The following is a 17,492-nucleotide window of genomic DNA, read 5'->3' on the forward strand; positions in this document are numbered from 1 at the left end:
GCCTGAGCGCCAAACAGGATTGTCCCACGCACCGCCTGAGCCCAGGCTTGCCTGCGCGCTGCCGGGCAACAACGTCCTCAGTACCCCTCGCCTGGGGAGGCGCGCGAGCCTGCTAGTCACTTCCCCCCGGGAAGTGAGGGCAAAAGGCAACAGCGGTTCTGGAATTCTATACAGGCAGAGCTGTGGACACCTAAGATAACGCAATCTCCGCGCACGGTGGGGCGGGGCTTCGCGAGGACCTCACCCTGATGTGATTATCTTGATGGGATCGCTGGGGAGGCGGAAGCTGTCTATAGAGAAGGGGCATTCGACGGTGGCCGAGGTTTTGGTGAGTGTTTTTTCTCTGTGCTCCAGTACCTTGGTAACGACTGGGGCCGGGAATCGCAGGTCTGCATTGGTCCAGAGGGCGATCTGAACGGCTGGGGTAGGACGGGCTCGGGCCTGTGGACCGAGAGGTCGAGGTGAGTTCCCGAGGGGAGGCGGCGCCTTGCCTGTTAGGCTGAAAGGATGGGAGATTTCTGAAAGGATGGGAGATTTGGGGGTTCTCTTGCTTTTAGGCTTTTCCCTCTTTTTTTCCCCATGCTCTTTTCTCCGCTGGTAGTTTTCTGTCTAAATAACTACTTATTTGTGTAAGCCTGGTTCAGATGCCATTGTCTTTATCAGCCTTTCTTACATCCCCGGCTGTAACGTCTTCCCTCTCTCCGAACGTCTCTCGCCGCCTCTCCCGAGCGCCACCACCCCTCTTATACCGCCCCACTCCTCTTTTTTTTTTTTTTTTTTTTGATCTATTACTTCTTAAATGTTATCTCTCCTGGGAGGCCTCTTCTGACTCCCCGCCTGGGCCAAGGCCTCGAATCTCCCTGGGTCATAGCAAAGTGGTCATTCCCGTGTTTGTCCTCTCAGCCCGCGCGCTTTGGGACAGGGACCGGATTCCATCCATCTCTAGCTTCAGCGCAGGGGAGACAAGTGCAGAGATCCCTGATTTGGGAGTCAGGAGCCCCCAGACTCTTGTCAGTTCCCAACTGTGTGCGACCCCGAGTTTACCTCTTGTAGTCTGATTCCTCATCAGTAGGATTGTTACGAAGAACTCATGGAAAGAGGGTGGGGCGGGGCTTTACAAACTTGTCAGGCACCCTACAGTAGGGAGGAACTGAATGAATTTGGGAGAGAGGAGTCTGCTTTGCTAAAAGATAAGAAATAATTAACCTGAGTTCTCTTTGCCAGCAGGTAAATACTATGTGGTTTGAAAAATGACTTGCTATGTAAATTTGGATGGGCTTTACATGGCTTTACGTGACTTGCCTTTATGTCGTGTGTTGGTTGAGTGTAAAAGAGATCTCGGCAATCAGGCTAATACACTGCTCTTGTTTTACAGACGAGACTGAGAACCAGAGAGCGAATGTGACCTCCTCCAAATCACAGAGTAATTGGTAGAGCTGGATAAGAACCTAAACCTATAACTGAAGAGACCAGAGATCTTTCTGTTACACTTTTGGGAAACAGGTCCTAAGGTACTTTCGTTTTACACTGTCTTTCCATTTTTAAACCCTCATCTTCTCTCCTCTCCCAGTCATAGTCTACCTCACACTGTATTGTAATTCCCTTTTCACTTTTTATTTCCTTGTTGGAATATCACCTTCTCAGGAATAGAGGTTGTATCTTATTGTTTGTTCTGTATTTCCAGTACAGAGACAGGGACCGGCTCATAGTTGATGTCAGTTAGTAACAGCAAAAATCTATTAAGCACACATTAAGTGTTATGTGTGTATTCATGTTATGTATAATTATAATTAAGTCTTCACAATGATCCTATGAAATCCTATGAAGTAGATTCTATTATCCCCATTTTACAGATGAGGAAACAGATTTAGGGATATGAATGTACACCAAAGTTGTGGCTTGTGAAGTCCTTTGGGGACCTGAGGCTCAGAAACCAATTCATGTAATTTTTTCCCGACAGATCTTTGCAAGTTATCTTCCAGGGAAAAAATGCCTAAAGTCAAAAGAAGCCGGAAGGCTCCCCCAGATGGCTGGGAGTTGATTGAGCCAACATTGGATGAATTAGATCAAAAGATGAGAGAAGGTGAGTGGAGGAGTTCTTGTCTCGGTGGGCCGTGTCCCAGGGTCTCCGGCTTAGATGCCCCCAGGCGCCAGGCACAAATGCAGCTACACATGGGAAGTGACAGGCAGTACCACTGTGGCCTCCTGACGCTGATGGGCTTTGTTTGCGTATTAACTCATAAGAGCACCAGAAATGCCAGAACGTCATACAATACTCACAGAAAGCCCTCAAAAATGTTTTGGGGCCAATTTAAGTAAAAGTTTTAGGGAGTATAGATCCAATAGTCTACCTATAATTATTTACTCTGTTGGAGGTATATTTGAAGTCATACAAAGTACATTTACTTGGGAAAGCCTGTTCTTTTTCACTTCCACATTTTTTGAAACATTTTTATGTAGATTTTTCTCGTGAGTCTGATTGTTTTCATCATCACTTTGTTTTTGCATCATCTGCCAGTTTTCCAGAATGCACCACCTTTACTTCCCTCTAAATGTTGTGTGATCCTGCACTTTGTAATCGGTGTAGTGGACAGTTCGGGGAAATTTTATCTGAAGCCATAAGCATCTGTTGGCTTTATAATCGCAGTATAGACATTTACTGAATTGTTTTTTAAAGCAATCTTTTTTTTTTTTTTGAGGTTTTTGGTAACTAATCTAACCATTATTATTAAGTCATACCTCCAGCAACAACTACTGAGTGAGTCATAAACTACTTTGCTTCCTTTTTTTTGAAGCTGATTGTATCAGGTAGTTCTCTTAGATTCCTAGAACTTGCAGTAATCAAGGGCATTTTGGGCTAGGAGGTTTCTTCCCCAAACAGGTCCTTATTCAGAATAAAGGAACTTGGAGATTGTTGTAATAGGAAATATTTTATGAGTCCCTGAAAATAAGTCTTCCTGTTTTAAGGGATGACTTTTTGGAGGGAGAGTGTTTACATGCAAAAGGTGTGATGACGGCTATCCTAGTGGGTATGAAGTAGGATTTATTCTTTATCCCTTCTTATTAAAAAAAACCACTATATCCTGTGCAGACCAACCCTGCCTCCCAAACCAAAACAAACACACGTGTTTCCTCCCCAGCTGAAACAGAGCCTCATGAGGGAAAGAGGAAGGTGGAATCTCTGTGGCCCATCTTCAGGATACACCACCAGAAAACCCGCTATATTTTTGACCTCTTCTACAAGCGGAAAGCTATAAGCAGAGGTACCTGGACAGATTCTCTTGGCCTTTCCAACTTGAGTGGCTTTCAAATTTAAGTAGTTCTTGCAAGCTCAGCAAATGTCACTTTTCTTGCCACCAAAAAGGGGCAAGGGGGCAGTATTGGTTAAATACTTTTGGGGGAGGGTAATTAGGTTATTTATTTATTTACTTTGATGGAGGTACTGGGGATTGAACCCAGGACCTCGTGCATGCTAAGCACATTCTCTACCACTGAGCTACACCCTCCCCACTAAATACTTTTTACGGGTGGGTAGTGATGGGTTGGGGGAGCTTTGTTAGACCATGGTGTGATGCCCTTTCCCCATCTTTTTGACAGAACTCTATGAATATTGTATTAAGGAAGGCTACGCAGATAAAAACCTGATCGCAAAATGGAAAAAGCAGGGCTACGAGAACTTATGCTGCCTGCGGTGCATTCAGACACGGGACACCAATTTTGGGACAAACTGCATTTGCCGGGTCCCCAAAAGCAAGCTGGAAGTGGTAATGCCGCCCTCCCCCAACCCCGTAATGTCTGACGATTGAGTTTGACGTTACTCTCTGTTCAGGGTTCTGCCCTAGTTGACCGCAAGGGACTTTGTTATTTTGTTGGGCTGGAATGTAGTTTTGTGGCTGGATGTCCTAATGGCCACCCCCACACCCCAGGAGTGAGTCCCTCTGTTGGGGGAGCTGTACCAGGCAGCTTGGCAGTAATCGTGTTTGTTAGGTCTGGGGGCCAGTCTCAACTCCTGTGGGCAAATTATTGGGCTCCTTTTCTCACTTGCAAAGTGGGGGTGACGACCCTCCCCAAGGTGGCCATGAGGGCTGAGTCGGGGGGAGGGTGGGCCAGTTGGCAGGAGGCGTCCATCTTCCCCTAGTGCTTGCCCTTCAGCCACCCTACTCTGCAGGCCTCTTGTCCTTCCCAGTGTCACGTTAACATTATCATCACTGCATTTCTTTGTTTAAAAAGTAGAGGTACTGGGGATTGAACCCAGGACCTCATGCATGCTGAGTACGCGCTCCACCACTGGGCTACACCCTCCTGCCATCACTGCATTCCTTGTCAGAACTTCCTGTCCCAAAGCTAGGCTGGGTGGCTCGGGGACGGTCCTGGGTGTGCGGTAGCTGAGCTCCAGGCACCAGCGCCTCCCAAAGTGGGGCTGCAGGAGGAGGCCAGAATGGCCTTTGAGTGTAGCCCCTCAGCTGACCGCTGTGGGCCCCGCTGAGTTCAGCCCAGGTGGCTTCTTCCACAGGGTCCCTCATCACCAGTTCCCTTCATGTCATCAGGTCCCTTCCCGCTGCAGCCCTAGTTACAGTTTGTAGAGCTTCGGTTTTGGGCCAAGGGCTTTTAGCTCAGCAGGCAGCTGTGTCACCCAGAATCATCTGGAAGTTCAAGGACAGGCACACTGAGCAATGGAGAGCAAGCAAGGGACGCCTCCCTGAGGGAAGGCGCTGCTGCTGGTTCTCGGAGCGGGGCAGCAGAAGCCCTGCTCCTCTGGGACCCCCGGGATTCCATGGCGACATCTACCTGGGGTGCTGCCCCAGCCCCGTGGCCAGAACAGCCTGCTTTGGATTTAGCTTGGGTTTCACCACCGGATCTTGTTTGCTTAGACAAGGGTTTTGCTCCTCCAAAATAAGAGGAAAAAGGAAGATGATGAACACTGTTGCTCTGGGGCAGGCCCTCGGCCAGACATTAGGCCACACCTGGCCTGGGGGACGAGACTGTTCTGCTGCCACAGATTCTGGAACACACCGTCTCTCTCCCCACACCCCACTAGAAAGTTTCCCCAGAGGCGGCCCTGGGCCCCTGGCACTGAGCCCTCGGAGCAGTAGCAGACCCGCCTCCGCTCACTGCATGGTATCTCTGCCTCACAGAATAACAAGAATCATTCAGACAGATTGTTTTCCTTTTTTTGGGAGCAAATGTGTACACTGAATTTGCATAAATTAAATACACTTAAAAGTTGTAACTTCAGTTTATCAGCAGTAGCAGTTTCCACCATCACAAGGGAACGGAATTCTCCCCATCCAGAACTGTCACAGAGGGTTTCTGAGTGTCCTGTAGGCAGTAAGTGTCCTGTGGCCACCCCTCCTGCAGGAGGACACCTGCACAAGGGTGTGCGGCACGTGGCGGGGGCGTGGTGGCTCAGCTGTCCTCTGTCCTCCGTCCGCAGGGCCGGATCATCGAATGCACGCACTGCGGCTGCCGGGGCTGCTCCGGCTGAGGCCCTTGCACCGTGACTGCCTCCGCCCTGGACTCTTGGCTGCGCAGGAGTCTGCCTGTCACACTGCCCCTTTCCTGGAAGCAGCTCTACCCACAGAGCGGCACCCAAGGCCCGAGTTGGAGCATGGTCTCTACATGCGAAGGCTTTGGTGTTCATCAGCTGTGATTTGTAGAAATAAAACTTTTAAACCTGTTGGGCCCTGCACTCCTTCTCTCAGAGCCAGTGGGACCCAGTGGGACAGCACCAGGCCCTGGAGACCAGTTGCCTTTAGGACAACTCCACCTTGAGCAGATTCACTCTCCTCATCAGTGATGGGGGTGACAACCTCTCAGGTGAGGATGGCCTGAGATGGTGTACCATGGTGGCCCATGCTCCCTGGGACGTGCCATGAACTTGGGCACACGGGGCCCAGCATTTGTCCTCAGACCAATGCCTGGAAGGGCTGCAGCTCTCACTTTGTCCTGGACCAGACCTTTCCCCTCATACCTGCAGCTACAGCAGCACATTCGTGAGTCTTTTACATGAGAGGGACTCCTGGGGCTCCCCCAAAGCCCTGGGAAGGCTGCGTACTTGGTTCCAGCTCTGCTGGGGGTCCCCAGGGTCTCCCCATCACTGGCCCCCAGGGTCTCTGTCCACATCAGCCACGGTGACGGTGTCCTGCTCTCCCTTTGGTCTGGTTCGGAATTTCTGCCATGGGTGGGGGGTTTCCTCTGCTGGCATCACTTTTAGCCATTGCTTATAATAAGCTCGGAAGCCATCGATCTTCTCCAGGTAGGTGTTCTTCCCTTTGTACTGTAATTGGAAAAGCATGGGGTTCCGGGTTCAGGGGGGCCATGATTAGACTTGTTGCATGTTACATACAGCTCAGCCCAAATCATGGCAGCTGGCTCAGGCCTCAGGGAAGCTGTTCCGGCTTCCAGATGGTCAAGAGAGAGGGCAGAAATGCCGTTCAATACTGAGTAGTGTGCCATGGAGAAACAAAGCTGTACTGTGGGGCAGGCCCAGACTCCCATCTGCTAACCATCCTTCCTAAGTATGTGCAGCTGGGCTCCTATACCCAGGATAGCACCCCAGCCCCCACAGCTACAATCGCTGGGTGCCACAAACTGACCCCACAGTCTGCTGAGCGCCTCCCCCTGTGCCCGCTGCTCCCTGCTGACCGTCCCCTCAGCACTGCTGCCGTGTTCTCTGTGCAGAGGTGGTGGGAGAAAAGGAAACAGTGTGCCAGGCAGATGCCAAGAGAAAGTGGGTAGAAGAATACACCAAAAAACCCAAAAAAGTCTGACAAAGACTTACCACGTGATGACAAAAGGGTTGATTCAAAAGACTGAACACCTCTAAACTTGTACCTAATATAGCCTAGATGTACAGGGAGCAGAACGACCATCGCAAGCAGAAATGAGCCCACCACCAGCAGAATTGAGCCCACCACCGTAAGGAAGCAGGAATGTGTGACTGAACACGATCAGCTTCAAGCCGATGGGAGTTTGGTGACTGTTGACTGTGGGCCCCACACAGAGTGGACACAACTAACTAGAAGTTACTTGCAACATGGAACCAACAAAAGACTGACATCCGGAATATATAAAGAACTCTGAGGAATCAGTAAGACAACACTAACAGTCAACTGTTCAAAGATGCCCAGCTATGCCCTCTGCCTGGCAGCCTCACTGAGTCTTAACAATGGCACTCAAACAGCCCTGCATGGCCATCCCTGACTCCTCAGAATGAGGGAGAGGAACGGCCGTTACAAATCAGGTCCATCACTGCCCAGCCGTCCTGTTCACTTGACAAACAGTCTACACCGGGCACCGGACAATGGGCAGGCACTCGGGACCCAGGTGAGCAAGGGAGACAGTCTCCACCTCCAGGGGCTGATGATCTCAAGGCGAGAGTCACGCACGTGCACACGTTAACTACAGGCTGGGAAGCTGGGGAAAGGCACAGCGCCACGTGGAGAAAGAGCCAGCTAAGCCGAGACCTACGGGATGAGAAGGAACCAGACACGTGACGGGCAGGGGCGCCTATTCAGGGGGGAGGGCAGAGGCCGGTGTTATCCAGAAGTGGGCAAAGGCCAGCGGGACTGGCGCAGTGAACCAAGGGAAGCGTGGCCTGAGATGAAAGCCACGCGGACGCTGTGGTCTGAGGAGTTCGGGATTTTCCTCAAGGGGAGCCACTGTCAGTTTAAAGCCAGGGGACGCCCATCCCGGGAGGCCGGACCCGGGGGCAGGGGGGGCGCTGGTGAAGAGACGGGGGCATGTACCCGGTCAAAGGTGGGGGGGTACTGGGCGGCAAACTCCAGCTGGCGGATGACCACTTCATTCACCGGGACTCTGTCCCGCCTCATGTCCTTCAGGATGTCGATAAGATAGGTGTAGTCCAGCTTCTTCAGGGCCGCGTTGATGAGGGTGCTGTAGAAGTGGGTGTTGGGGGTCACCTGGGATCTCTGGAACATCATAGACAGCAAGATGATGGCCGCTGTGGCGTGTCAGGCTTGGGGCGTGACCCTGCCAGTCAGGCCTGCTCTGCAGACCAGCCACCAGGGACAAGACGGGCAGGACCTCGTAGCAGCCACGGGCTGCACTCCCCCTCCAACGGGAAAGCACGTGTGGGTCCAGCCCACCCAGCTGAGGGCCCTACCTCCCAGCCCTGAAGAGCCCGGAGAGGAACCAGTGTTGTTCTGAGACAATGGACTCAGGCGGTAAACCACAGGCAGACCACCTCCCGTGAATTTACTGCAGCCTCTGTCCCCCGAGAATTCTGATACAGCCCTGCTCCAGCCACACCCTCCATCCCTCAGAGGGCTGGGGCCGAGACCTGTCCCCACGCCTCAATCTCACCCCGAGGCCACCACCTTCAAGATCATGATACCCCGTCTCTGTGCAGCGGCTCATCAGCATCTACCTTCTTCCAAGTTGGGCCAATGACTGTTCTATACCTGAAGCTAGAGTGACCCCATACTCCCTGCACCCCCCAGCAGTCTACCCTGACTGCAGAGGTCTGGGGCTTTGGGAGGGCCCCCACCTCCCTGACCCAGCTTTCTTTTTCCGCACCACGGGTCCTGCCCAGGCCCGGGCCCCCTCACCTTCATGTCTGCGAGCAGCTGCAGACCATCCGCTGGCCTGCGGCACCCGATGGCCAGGTTGCAGAACGTCTGCAGGTTGGGGATAATTCCTCTCCTTGCCAGGACTGGCAGCAGGGCCTGTGGGCACAGACATGGCATCAGCGTAAGCTGCAGCCCACCAGCCCAAGCAAGAGCCTTCTCTGGTGACGCCAGTGGCTGGATGCTAGACACCAGGGGCACCTGAAGGCAGGAGCTGTATGTGTCTGTCACCCTCAATGCTCACGAGGGCCCAGGTCAGTGCTCCTGGCAAACACGGTATCACGTTGAAACATGCACAAAAGGACAAAATTCCCGTGAGGGCCCTGGTGTCCCCATCTGTGAGATGAGGACCACCACACGCCCACAGTGCCTCCAGGTGTGGTCAGTAAAGAAACAAATGGACGTGACACTCTCAGAACAGCATCGAGCTCCGAGTGAGCGTGATGTCAACCCGGGGGGCCACCAGCCTCCCAGGCCACGTGTCCCCACAGGCCCCACACCCCTCATCAGTGTGAGGACGTGTTTGGTGTCTACCTCCCACCACTGGGAGCTCCCCTGGAAGGGCGGGAAGTGTGGCTGGTCCACCAATGCATTCCCAGCTTTCCACCCAAGTCCAGGCCCAGAGTGGGGGCCTGGACAGTCTGCGCACCTACTGCGGGGATGGACGACACACCGGGCAGGGCAGGGGCCCAGCCAAGGGCCCTGTGCCCCCGAGCCCCTCACCTTCGCCCCCTCCAGATCACCCCGCCTGCTCTTCTTCCTCATCAGCGTGTTGAAGAAGGTCACGTCAGCCTCCACCTGGTGCGTGTCCAGGACGCTCAGCAGTGAGGACTCTGCGGGGCTCCCGGGCTCCACCGCCTCAGCCAGCAGCGTGAGGGTCTTGATGTCGGGCCGAAGCCCGTGCTCCGCCATCTTGCCCAGGAAACCCTCCAGGCCCCCCATCAAGGCCAGTCTGTCGGCTGGGGTGGTCACTGTCCCAAAGGACACCACCGCCGAGGGGACCGCCCCCATGGTCAGGAGGTTGGCCTTCAGCCCCCAAGGAGGTGGTTCTGGGGCCACAGAGGGGAGGGCCACCCTGTGATCAGGCTCCGCCTTCGTTTCCACTCTAGGTTGAGCCATGCTGGGGGCCCCAGCCTCCTGAATTTCCGGAGACCCCTCAAGTGCCTGAGAAGGTTCCCAAAACAGCTGCCTCTCCAGGGCCTCCACGAGCAGCCTGGCCCATGTGCTGCTGTCCGCCCCGGCCCGGGCTCTCCTCTTTGCCCGCTGCCTGCCTGCCAGGGGCTGCAGCAGGGCCATCTCCTTCCTGGGCCTCAGAAGCACGGCCGCGGCCACCTCCGGGTCCCCCAGGCCGCAGTCCCGAGCTGCCCCCAACAGCAGGTTGTAGCTGTGCCGGCTGGGCTGAAGCCCCAGATGCAGCATCTGCCTCCACACCTGGCGGGAGAGACGAGCCTTCCGCAGGGCGGGCACTGGGAGGCAGCACCCAGCCGGCCAACGTGGGGCTGTGGGAAGGACCTGGCAATCCTCGATCCCAGCACCAGGCTCTGGGCAACTAAGAACCCAAGAACCTGGAAGCTCTGGGAGCCTCCACGGGGTGCCATTCTTTCCTCTCCAGCTCACCCCAAAACTGGTGTCGCAGCTCCAGCCCCCCTGCCTCCCCAGGGCCCTGCACCAGGGAACAGGCTTGGCCCCGGGCCTCTGCCACCTTCTCTGTACTCCCCAGGAAGGGACGGCCAGAGTGAGACTCTGGAAGAGTCCAGGCTGACTTAAGGACTGGATTTAGCCGCACTTCCCGAGTGCCTACTGTGCGCCCTGCCCCATTTGGCGCCCTCGGCTCCCTCGAGGGTGCAGAGTGGGTGCGGGCGGAGGGTGTCTCAGCCGGGAAGAGCGCCTCACAAGCTGTGGGCCCAGGCAGCCCCGTTTCCTCTCGAGATGAGATCGTTTTCACCCCCTAGAGAGGCATCTAGTGCACTGGTGTGTTCCCAGGGGGCCCTTCTGATCATGTGTGGGTCACCCTGACACTGGTGACCCAAGATGCCACAAGAGGCTCATGGTCTCACTGGCTCCTCTGTCTGTAGGCTCAATGGGAGGCCGAGACTGCATCTGAGCGTGCAGATGAGGCGTGGGCTGGGGGGACCTGGGTGGGTACAGATCCACCAGACAGGGTCCCGAGGAGGGCAAGGGTCTCGGCAGCCACCTCCATGGGGCACGCTGACAGAACTGAGGTTTATCAGGGACACACATGCTACCCTGAGGCAGCAGGGATTCAGGCTCTAGAGTCAGACCCTGGTTCAAATCCCAGCCCTGCTGCTTAGTGGCTGTGAGACATTAGGCAGTTACTTAACCTCTGTGAGCCTCAGCCTCCTCATCTGTAAAATGGGGCTAATGGTGCGTAGCTCAAGCAGCTTAACAAGTGTGACACAAACTGGCCATTAGTGTTCTAGACCACCTCTGACTAGGACAGACCTGGGCCAAAGAGAGGGGGAACTAGAGCTTGTCTGCTTTTCTCTCTCAAGAAGCCAGGGCATGGCTGGCAGCCACGGCTCACCAGGAGCCTGCAAAGGGGAGGCACTTGGCCCAGGGCTGTCTGAGATCACTAGGGCTCAAACTCCGTGTGGACCAACCGCCTGGGGATCTGGCTGAGATGCCAACATGGACACACGAGGCCCCGGTGCGGCTGATGCTGCAGGTCTGTGGGCCCCACCTTAAATTAGAGCTTCAGGCGAGCTCCAGGTCCTTCCCAACACCTCGGAGCAGGGAAAGCAGCTGGGGTACCACCAGCTAACTAACTACCACTGCTAACCCTGCCTCTCTGGGGGCCTGAGGTGGGATTAGAGCACTGTGCCTCAACTCTGATGTCCCTAAGAATCTCTCAGGCATGAATGCTGACTTCTGGGTCCGTCCTGCAGAGATGTTGAGTGGGGGATGGGCTGAACATGCCCTCGGGGACCGTAAGGTCAGCGGGTCTGGGCTGGCTGCACAGCCAGCAGCGTGAGAGAGTGCAGGCCGGCTGTGCCCTCACTCGGGGGACAGCGGCACCTCCTCTGCCTGTCATCTGTAAAATGCAGGGACCAGTGTGCTCTGGGAAGGCCAAAAGCTTGTAAATATAAAATACCCAGCACAGGGCAGTAGCAGGTGCTCAAGAAATGCACACAGGATCCTCATGTGCACCCAACACAAGCACAGGGGGAGCAGAGCGGGGCAGCAGGAGAGGCAGGAAGCAGACCCGGGAGGAACAGACCTGCAGAGCACGTCGGAAGCCTGTCTCCTTGTCCTGGATGCAGCCCATTAGCAGGTAACTGAAGGTCTCCTCAGTGACCACATGCCCTTTCTGGACGATTTCCTGGGGGAGGGAACGAGGAGGCCCACTGAGAATCTGCAGCAGAGCCCAGGCCCAGGCCTGAGGGGACTGGCTTAGGGCCGACAGCCCCAGGACTGGCCCAGGTCTGCACATCTTGAAGCGGTGGGGCCTGAATCCGGCTGTGGGGCCGACACAGTCCCAGCTCCCGAGCAGAGCTGTCCAGCTGCTGCCTGCATTTCCTCCTCCTCTCCCTCCCGGCCTCTCTTCCTGGATCCTGGCTCCGCTCCCATCACTTCTGCACAGCCCATCTACAAACACCACCCCAGCAGCCACTTTTAACCCCTGCACACGAGGCTTTGGAATTGCACGGAACTGGCTTCAGGTCCTGACTTCACCACTGGCCAGCCATGAGAGTGTGGGCAAAGCATTAGGCCCCCTGGCCTCAGTTTTCTCATCTGTGGAGTGGGGTCACAGACTTGCCTTATAGGATCTTTGGGATGACCCCTCAGTGAGCACCAACTCATCTTCAGTGCTATGAAGCCCACTCCCCACTGTCTGCACCACCACAGAGTCCCACACAGCACAAATGACCCACCACCCTCACTGGGCTGGAGGCTGTCAGACCGAGGCCTCTGAGAACGGGGTCTCACCGGATTCATCTACGAAGCCCAGAGCCAGCCTAGAGCCTGTCTCATTGGCCCCCGAACCTTCCCACATGAGGAACACAGACAGCACAGCCTCACACCTGCCACGTGGCTCACTCTGAGTAGAGAGGAGGAAGGAAGGGATGTCCCCACCTTAAACACATCCAGGCACATTCTGAGGTCTGCGCACATGGCAGCCACCTTCAGCAGGGCATGGTATGTTTTCAAGTTGAGCTGGTAGTTTCTGGCCCGCAGCTGCTGCCGTAGCTTCAGGGCGCTCTGCAGAGCTGAGTCCTTCCAGGGAGACTCAGCGCAGACGTTGAACAGGGCTGTATAGGTGGCGTCTGAGGGCTCCAGGTCCCGCTTCTTCATCTGTGGAGATGGGGGAAAAGGAGGAGGTGGCTCTGGGATCTGCCAGATGCACAGACGATAGCCACTCTGGGAGGGAGCTAGACAGGACTCTGCCCCCGAGACGAACAGGCCTGGGAGCAGGGCCGTGCTTGGCCCTCCAAACCCCCAGCTCAGCCTGAGGGACTTGGAGAACTGATCCTGCACCCCAAAAGCACCAACAAGAAACCGTCATCCCGTGAGTAACGCACTAGCAGGTGACATGTTCAGGATCTGCACCCAGCCCTCTTTGGAACCAAAGCTATGGTCTTTGGAGCCTGGTCCCTGCCACCTCCATGCCCCACGCTCACGTCATTGTAGAGCCTGAAGGCCTTCTTCAGGTAGCCGGCCCGCCCACAGCCCCCGATCAGCACCGTGTAGTTGCACTCAAGGGGCTGGAGTTGCTCCTCCTTCAGCATCTGTCTCTCAAACAGGTCCATGGCCTCAACCAGCTGTGGAAGATGAAGGGGAAGGAGGACACAAGGGAAGGGGCTCAGGATGGCCTCGGAGACCCTCAGCAGAGGGAGGGAGACTGAGGCTGAGGGACCCTCCCTGAACCCAAGCCTGCTTGGGAGCCAAACACCCAACCTGGGCCTCTGCCACCAGTCTCTTGGTCCCTGAGCTCAGAAGCAAGAGAATTTTGTGATGGCCAGGAAGGAAAGGCCACCAGACATCCACCACCTATGAGAGCTCTGGGGTCCCACTGCTGTAGGGGACTCCCAGAGGGCAGGGGCAAGGCCCAGGAGAACAAAGATGGGAAAGAGGGGAGGGGAGGAGCCATGTGCAAAGGCCCTGAAGCAGGAGTGTGCCCGGGAGCTGGAGGAGCAGGGAGGAGGTTGAGGTGGCTGCAGGGAAGTAAGTAAGTAAGTGAAGGAGGGGGAGATGAGGGCAGAGAGGTAAGGGACGGGGGCAGTTCTTACAGGCCATTGTGAGGACTCTAGCGTCTTTTTGTATATTTCTCAATCTTTCATTATGGAAACTCTCAAGGGTACACAAAAGGAGAGAGAACAGTGTAACTACAATGACTGCTAATGTTTGGCCAATCTCGTCTAGTCTATGCTCTGCACCTCTCCAACAAGCTGACTTTTTTAAAGCAAATTCCAGACATCCCATCGTTTCATTCACAAATTTTGCAACACATACCTCTAAGAGATTTTTAAACATGAATGGAAGATCATTACCAAACCTAAGAATGTGAACTCCATCAATGTCACTGACTGCACTGGGGGCTCTGGAGAGAGAAGTAATGCCCTGAGCTCCCTGCTGGAGCCAGACGGCTCTGTCCTGTGAGCCCATGTCGAGGCAAGAGATGGAGAGAGCCTCGGGGAGACAGCCCAGTGACAAGCGCTGTGATCGCTAAGGCAGGGGTGAGGAGGAGGCTAGGCCTGGGTGTTCAGAGGTAGGCTGTGAGAAGGTAGGACTGGTGACATTTGGAAGCTCGATCTGGCAAGACAGAGAAGACTTAGGGATGACCTGGAGGCACTTGGCCGCAGCTGATGGCACAATGGGGCTGCCATTTAGTGAGATGAAGAAAGTGTAGGGAAATCAAGGCTGGGAACAAAAATTTCAGGCGTGTAAGGGAGATGGTGAGGAGGCATTTCGCTACACTGATCGGAAGTCCATGTTTGGCCGGGGCAGAAAGAGGAGGATGAGGACAGCATGGAGGAGGGGGACACTGAGAGCGAGCAGGCAGGCGGGTCACCCGGTGCAGGACCCGGGGTGAGGGAAGACAGAGAGGAGACACGAGCCCTGAGCACCCCACCACTCAGAGATTATCAGGAAGGAGGGATGGCCCCTCACCAAATACAGAGGCACTGAGAAGAAGCAGCTGGGAACAGCAGAATGCGAACGCTCCCTACCTTTCCTTCCTTGATCAGGCGTCTGCACTGAAGGAAGTACCAGTAAGGGGTGTTTCTCCGGCCCCGCCACAACTTTGGCTCCAGCTCCCCTTCCTCATCTTCAATACTCTGTTCCCTGAGCCGTAGGTTATACAACTGGGCTGTCGATTTGTGGAACATTCTCCGGGAGGAGTATTTGTCAGAGAGAGTCCCAAAGCTCTCCTCCACCTCTTCCTCCTGGGTGGCTGTGGGGCTGGGCTGGCTTGGTTTCTTGCTGAGGCTGCCTGTGTTCTGGCTTCCCTGGCCAAGAGACAGCTGAGAGAGGGAGCTGCTGAAGGCTGCTGGCACTGGCCGAATCAGCCCTGTGGCCCTCAGCCGGGCGGGACCCTCCCTGCCTCCTGCCCATCTGGCTCCGAGAGGGTCAAGGTGCTGTAGGATGGACAGTGCTAGGGGGCGGGGGCCGGAGAAGAGCCAGGTGAGTCTCAGGAGGTCCATCTCTGGCGTTCCCCTCCAGGGCCTGGCATAGGTCAGCAAAATAATGAGAGTCAACTCGAGTTCATAGTCACCAAGGGCAAAAGGGAGACTGAGAAGTGGATACAAGCATGAGCCCTAAGGTTAGAAAGCCTCAGTTCAGATTTCAGCTCTGCTAAACAACCATCTGTGTGTCCCTGGGCACCCGTTGCTCTGGCCTCAGTCTCCTCACCTGTAAACTGGGGTTAACTAACATTACCCACACAGCACCATAGCAATGAGTAAATGAGGTCTCAGACATACAGTGTCCAGATAAATCTCGGTGCTGGCACAGTGAATCCTCAACAAACATAAGACTATTGAAATATGTTATCAAGCCATGACCTAAGAGATCTGGGTACCGAAAGCAGAGCTGACTTTGAGCCCTGGACAGAGCTGTGTAATTGGGCCCATTGCTGGACCTTCCTGGGCCTTGATTTCTTCAGCTGCAAGATGAGGAGAATCCCACCTTATCACAAAATTATAAAGATGAAATGAGATGTTTTTAGCACAATGCCTGGGGTTTAACAGGTATTCAAAAAATTGTAGCCATTATCACTTATTATCAAGAAAAAATTGTTGGCATTTTGGGTCTCTGCACAGGGAAGTTAACTTAAGCACTTCTTTTCTGCAAAATTTGTGGACAAATGGGCTAGAGCCATGCTGTCCAATGTGGCTAGAGTACCTGAAATGTGGCCAGTCTACATGGAAATGTGCTGTAGTGTAAATTATACACCAGATTTCAAAGACTTTGTTAAAAAAAAAAAAGATGGTAAAACACACACAATTTTCTTACGGGTTGAAATGGTATTTCAGATATCCTGGGCTAAAAAAAATTTAATACTAATTTTGCAATTTTTAAACTTTATTTCACGTGGCTACTTAAAAGTTTAAAATTACATAGGTGCTCACGTTATATTTCTATTGCACAGTGCGAGGCTAGTGAATCTGGTCTGTATACTTGAAACTCTAAATAAAATATCAGAATAACAAGCACGAAAACATTTGAAGTCTGGTTATACTAGGAGGTCACCATTGGAAAGACCGCAGGGGTGATGACAGATGGGGACAGATTAATAACTGGGGCCCAGGGAGGGGAGTGACTTGCTGGGGGCCCTGCAACAGTGCAGTGGGCGAGACTGGCTAGGTAGGTCTGGGAACTGGCTGGCTTTAAACCCCAGTCCCTGTAACGTATCAGATGGCCTCTCTGGACCAGCTCCCTAGTGACACTCGTGCAGAGGGCCTTTTCCACTATGCACCTGGTGAGGCTCCAATAGAAATGTAGCGTGAGTATGTATGCAATTTAAAATATTCAAGTAGCCACTTAAAGTGTTTACACACGTTAATCAAAAGACAAAGAATTTGAGTTACTGATGTTGGAACAGGTGCCAAAATGTTTTTTAAACAAATGTTGTATTAATATATATGCTCCTTTTTCAAACATGAAATAAAGTCCAATCGTCACGTAAAAGTGGTGATGACTGTAAAAGACAGTAGGTGCAGATACTCTTATCTCCAACCAACATTTTCACTCATCCCCCTTTGAAATCACGACTTCGTCTTGGGCATAGTGAACGCCACTTGGCCGGTCGCCACTTGGTCGGTCAAGGAAGGACATGGTAAATTTCACACAGCGACAATAAAGGTGTCATTTCTTCCTCCCCAAGTTCCTACCAGCTTAATAACCCCTGAATTAGAGACACGCTGCCGCCGTCCTCCCTCGGGGAGGACGCTCCCCGGAACCCTCAGGACAACCCGACCCTTCTCCACGCTGACCTTCAGAGCCCCGCTTTTCTCAGGGGACGTCCTCGGCTCCGGCTCGGGCTGAGACCCTCGCCGCCCCTCTGGCCAGTCTTCGCCCGGGGCCCGGGCTCCTGTGAGGGTCAAACAGGAACTCGCTCAAGGAGGCCGACCCAGATAACGCGGCCCCACCTGACCCCCCCGGGCCCGCGCCGTCCCCGCCCCGCCTCGCGTCACCCCCGAGTCCCGGCCCCGTCGCGCGGCACACGGGGCTCTTGGTCCCCGTTACCCACTCCGAGGCGCGCCTCTGCCGACCTCGCGCAAGCGCAGCCCGCGACGCGAACTCCCGGCGCACGTGGTTTCAGGTCGCCCGCGACAGCGAGGTGGGCGTTCCGTAGGCGGCTAGCCGGGCCTAGCGGAGCGGCCCGTACTCTGCGTTCGATTGGCCCAGTCTGGGAAGGGGAAAGGGTCGGCGCGGGCTGTGGGC

General features: G+C 54.5%; 2 protein-coding genes across 7 annotated transcripts; one reads left to right on the top strand and one right to left on the bottom strand.

Annotated features, from left to right (window-relative positions):
- The first annotated feature begins 109 nt into the window (after positions 1–109).
- On the top strand, positions 110–5,677 carry BUD31 (BUD31 homolog). Its single transcript, XM_074345723.1, has 6 exons — positions 110–328; positions 1,376–1,511; positions 1,961–2,083; positions 3,141–3,263; positions 3,598–3,764; positions 5,435–5,677. The coding sequence occupies exons 3-6, from the start codon at positions 1,990–1,992 to the stop codon at positions 5,483–5,485; spliced, it is 435 nt and encodes a 144-aa protein (XP_074201824.1). The 5' UTR covers positions 110–328; positions 1,376–1,511; positions 1,961–1,989; the 3' UTR covers positions 5,486–5,677.
- PTCD1 (pentatricopeptide repeat domain 1) lies at positions 5,150–17,456 on the bottom strand. 6 transcript variants are annotated; one of them, XM_010965494.3, is made up of 10 exons: positions 17,321–17,456; positions 17,042–17,139; positions 14,777–15,272; positions 13,229–13,369; positions 12,684–12,902; positions 11,827–11,928; positions 9,312–10,019; positions 8,571–8,687; positions 7,749–7,931; positions 5,150–6,277 (listed from the first exon to the last, which is right to left on the bottom strand). In XM_010965494.3, the coding sequence occupies exons 3-10, from the start codon at positions 15,248–15,250 to the stop codon at positions 6,095–6,097; spliced, it is 2,127 nt and encodes a 708-aa protein (XP_010963796.2). In that variant the 5' UTR covers positions 15,251–15,272; positions 17,042–17,139; positions 17,321–17,456; the 3' UTR covers positions 5,150–6,094. The 6 variants fall into 6 exon arrangements, 5 of the variants coding, with proteins under 5 accessions (XP_010963796.2, XP_010963790.2, XP_045380996.2 ...); XM_010965488.3 differs by having other exon boundaries at positions 17,299–17,408; XM_045525040.2 differs by having other exon boundaries at positions 17,243–17,335.
- Positions 17,457–17,492: the final 36 nt, after the last annotated feature.

The sequence above is a fragment of the Camelus bactrianus genome, chromosome 18 (assembly GCF_048773025.1).
Source record: "Camelus bactrianus isolate YW-2024 breed Bactrian camel chromosome 18, ASM4877302v1, whole genome shotgun sequence".
In the NCBI taxonomy this organism is placed as follows: domain Eukaryota; kingdom Metazoa; phylum Chordata; class Mammalia; order Artiodactyla; family Camelidae; genus Camelus; species Camelus bactrianus.

What these genes read in the sequence shown, in the direction of transcription:
- BUD31 (XM_074345723.1), top strand. Translation starts at nt 1,990, where the DNA reads ATGCCTAAAGTCAAAAGAAGCCGGAAGGCTCCCCCAGATGGCTGGGAG. An exon ending in AGATCAAAAGATGAGAGAAG is followed by an intron (nt 2,084 to 3,140) that starts GTGAGTGGAGGA and finishes TTTCCTCCCCAG; the next exon opens with CTGAAACAGAGCCTCATGAG. An exon ending in CCAAAAGCAAGCTGGAAGTG is followed by an intron (nt 3,765 to 5,434) that starts GTAATGCCGCCC and finishes CTCCGTCCGCAG; the next exon opens with GGCCGGATCATCGAATGCAC.
- PTCD1 (XM_010965494.3), bottom strand. Translation starts at nt 15,250, where the DNA reads ATGGACCTCCTGAGACTCACCTGGCTCTTCTCCGGCCCCCGCCCCCTA. An exon ending in TGTGCCTGGATGTGTTTAAG is followed by an intron (nt 11,929 to 12,683) that starts GTGGGGACATCC and finishes TCCCTCCCCCAG; the next exon opens with GAAATCGTCCAGAAAGGGCA. An exon ending in AGCTGCTCGCAGACATGAAG is followed by an intron (nt 7,932 to 8,570) that starts GTGAGGGGGCCC and finishes ATGATGTTCCAG; the next exon opens with AGATCCCAGGTGACCCCCAA.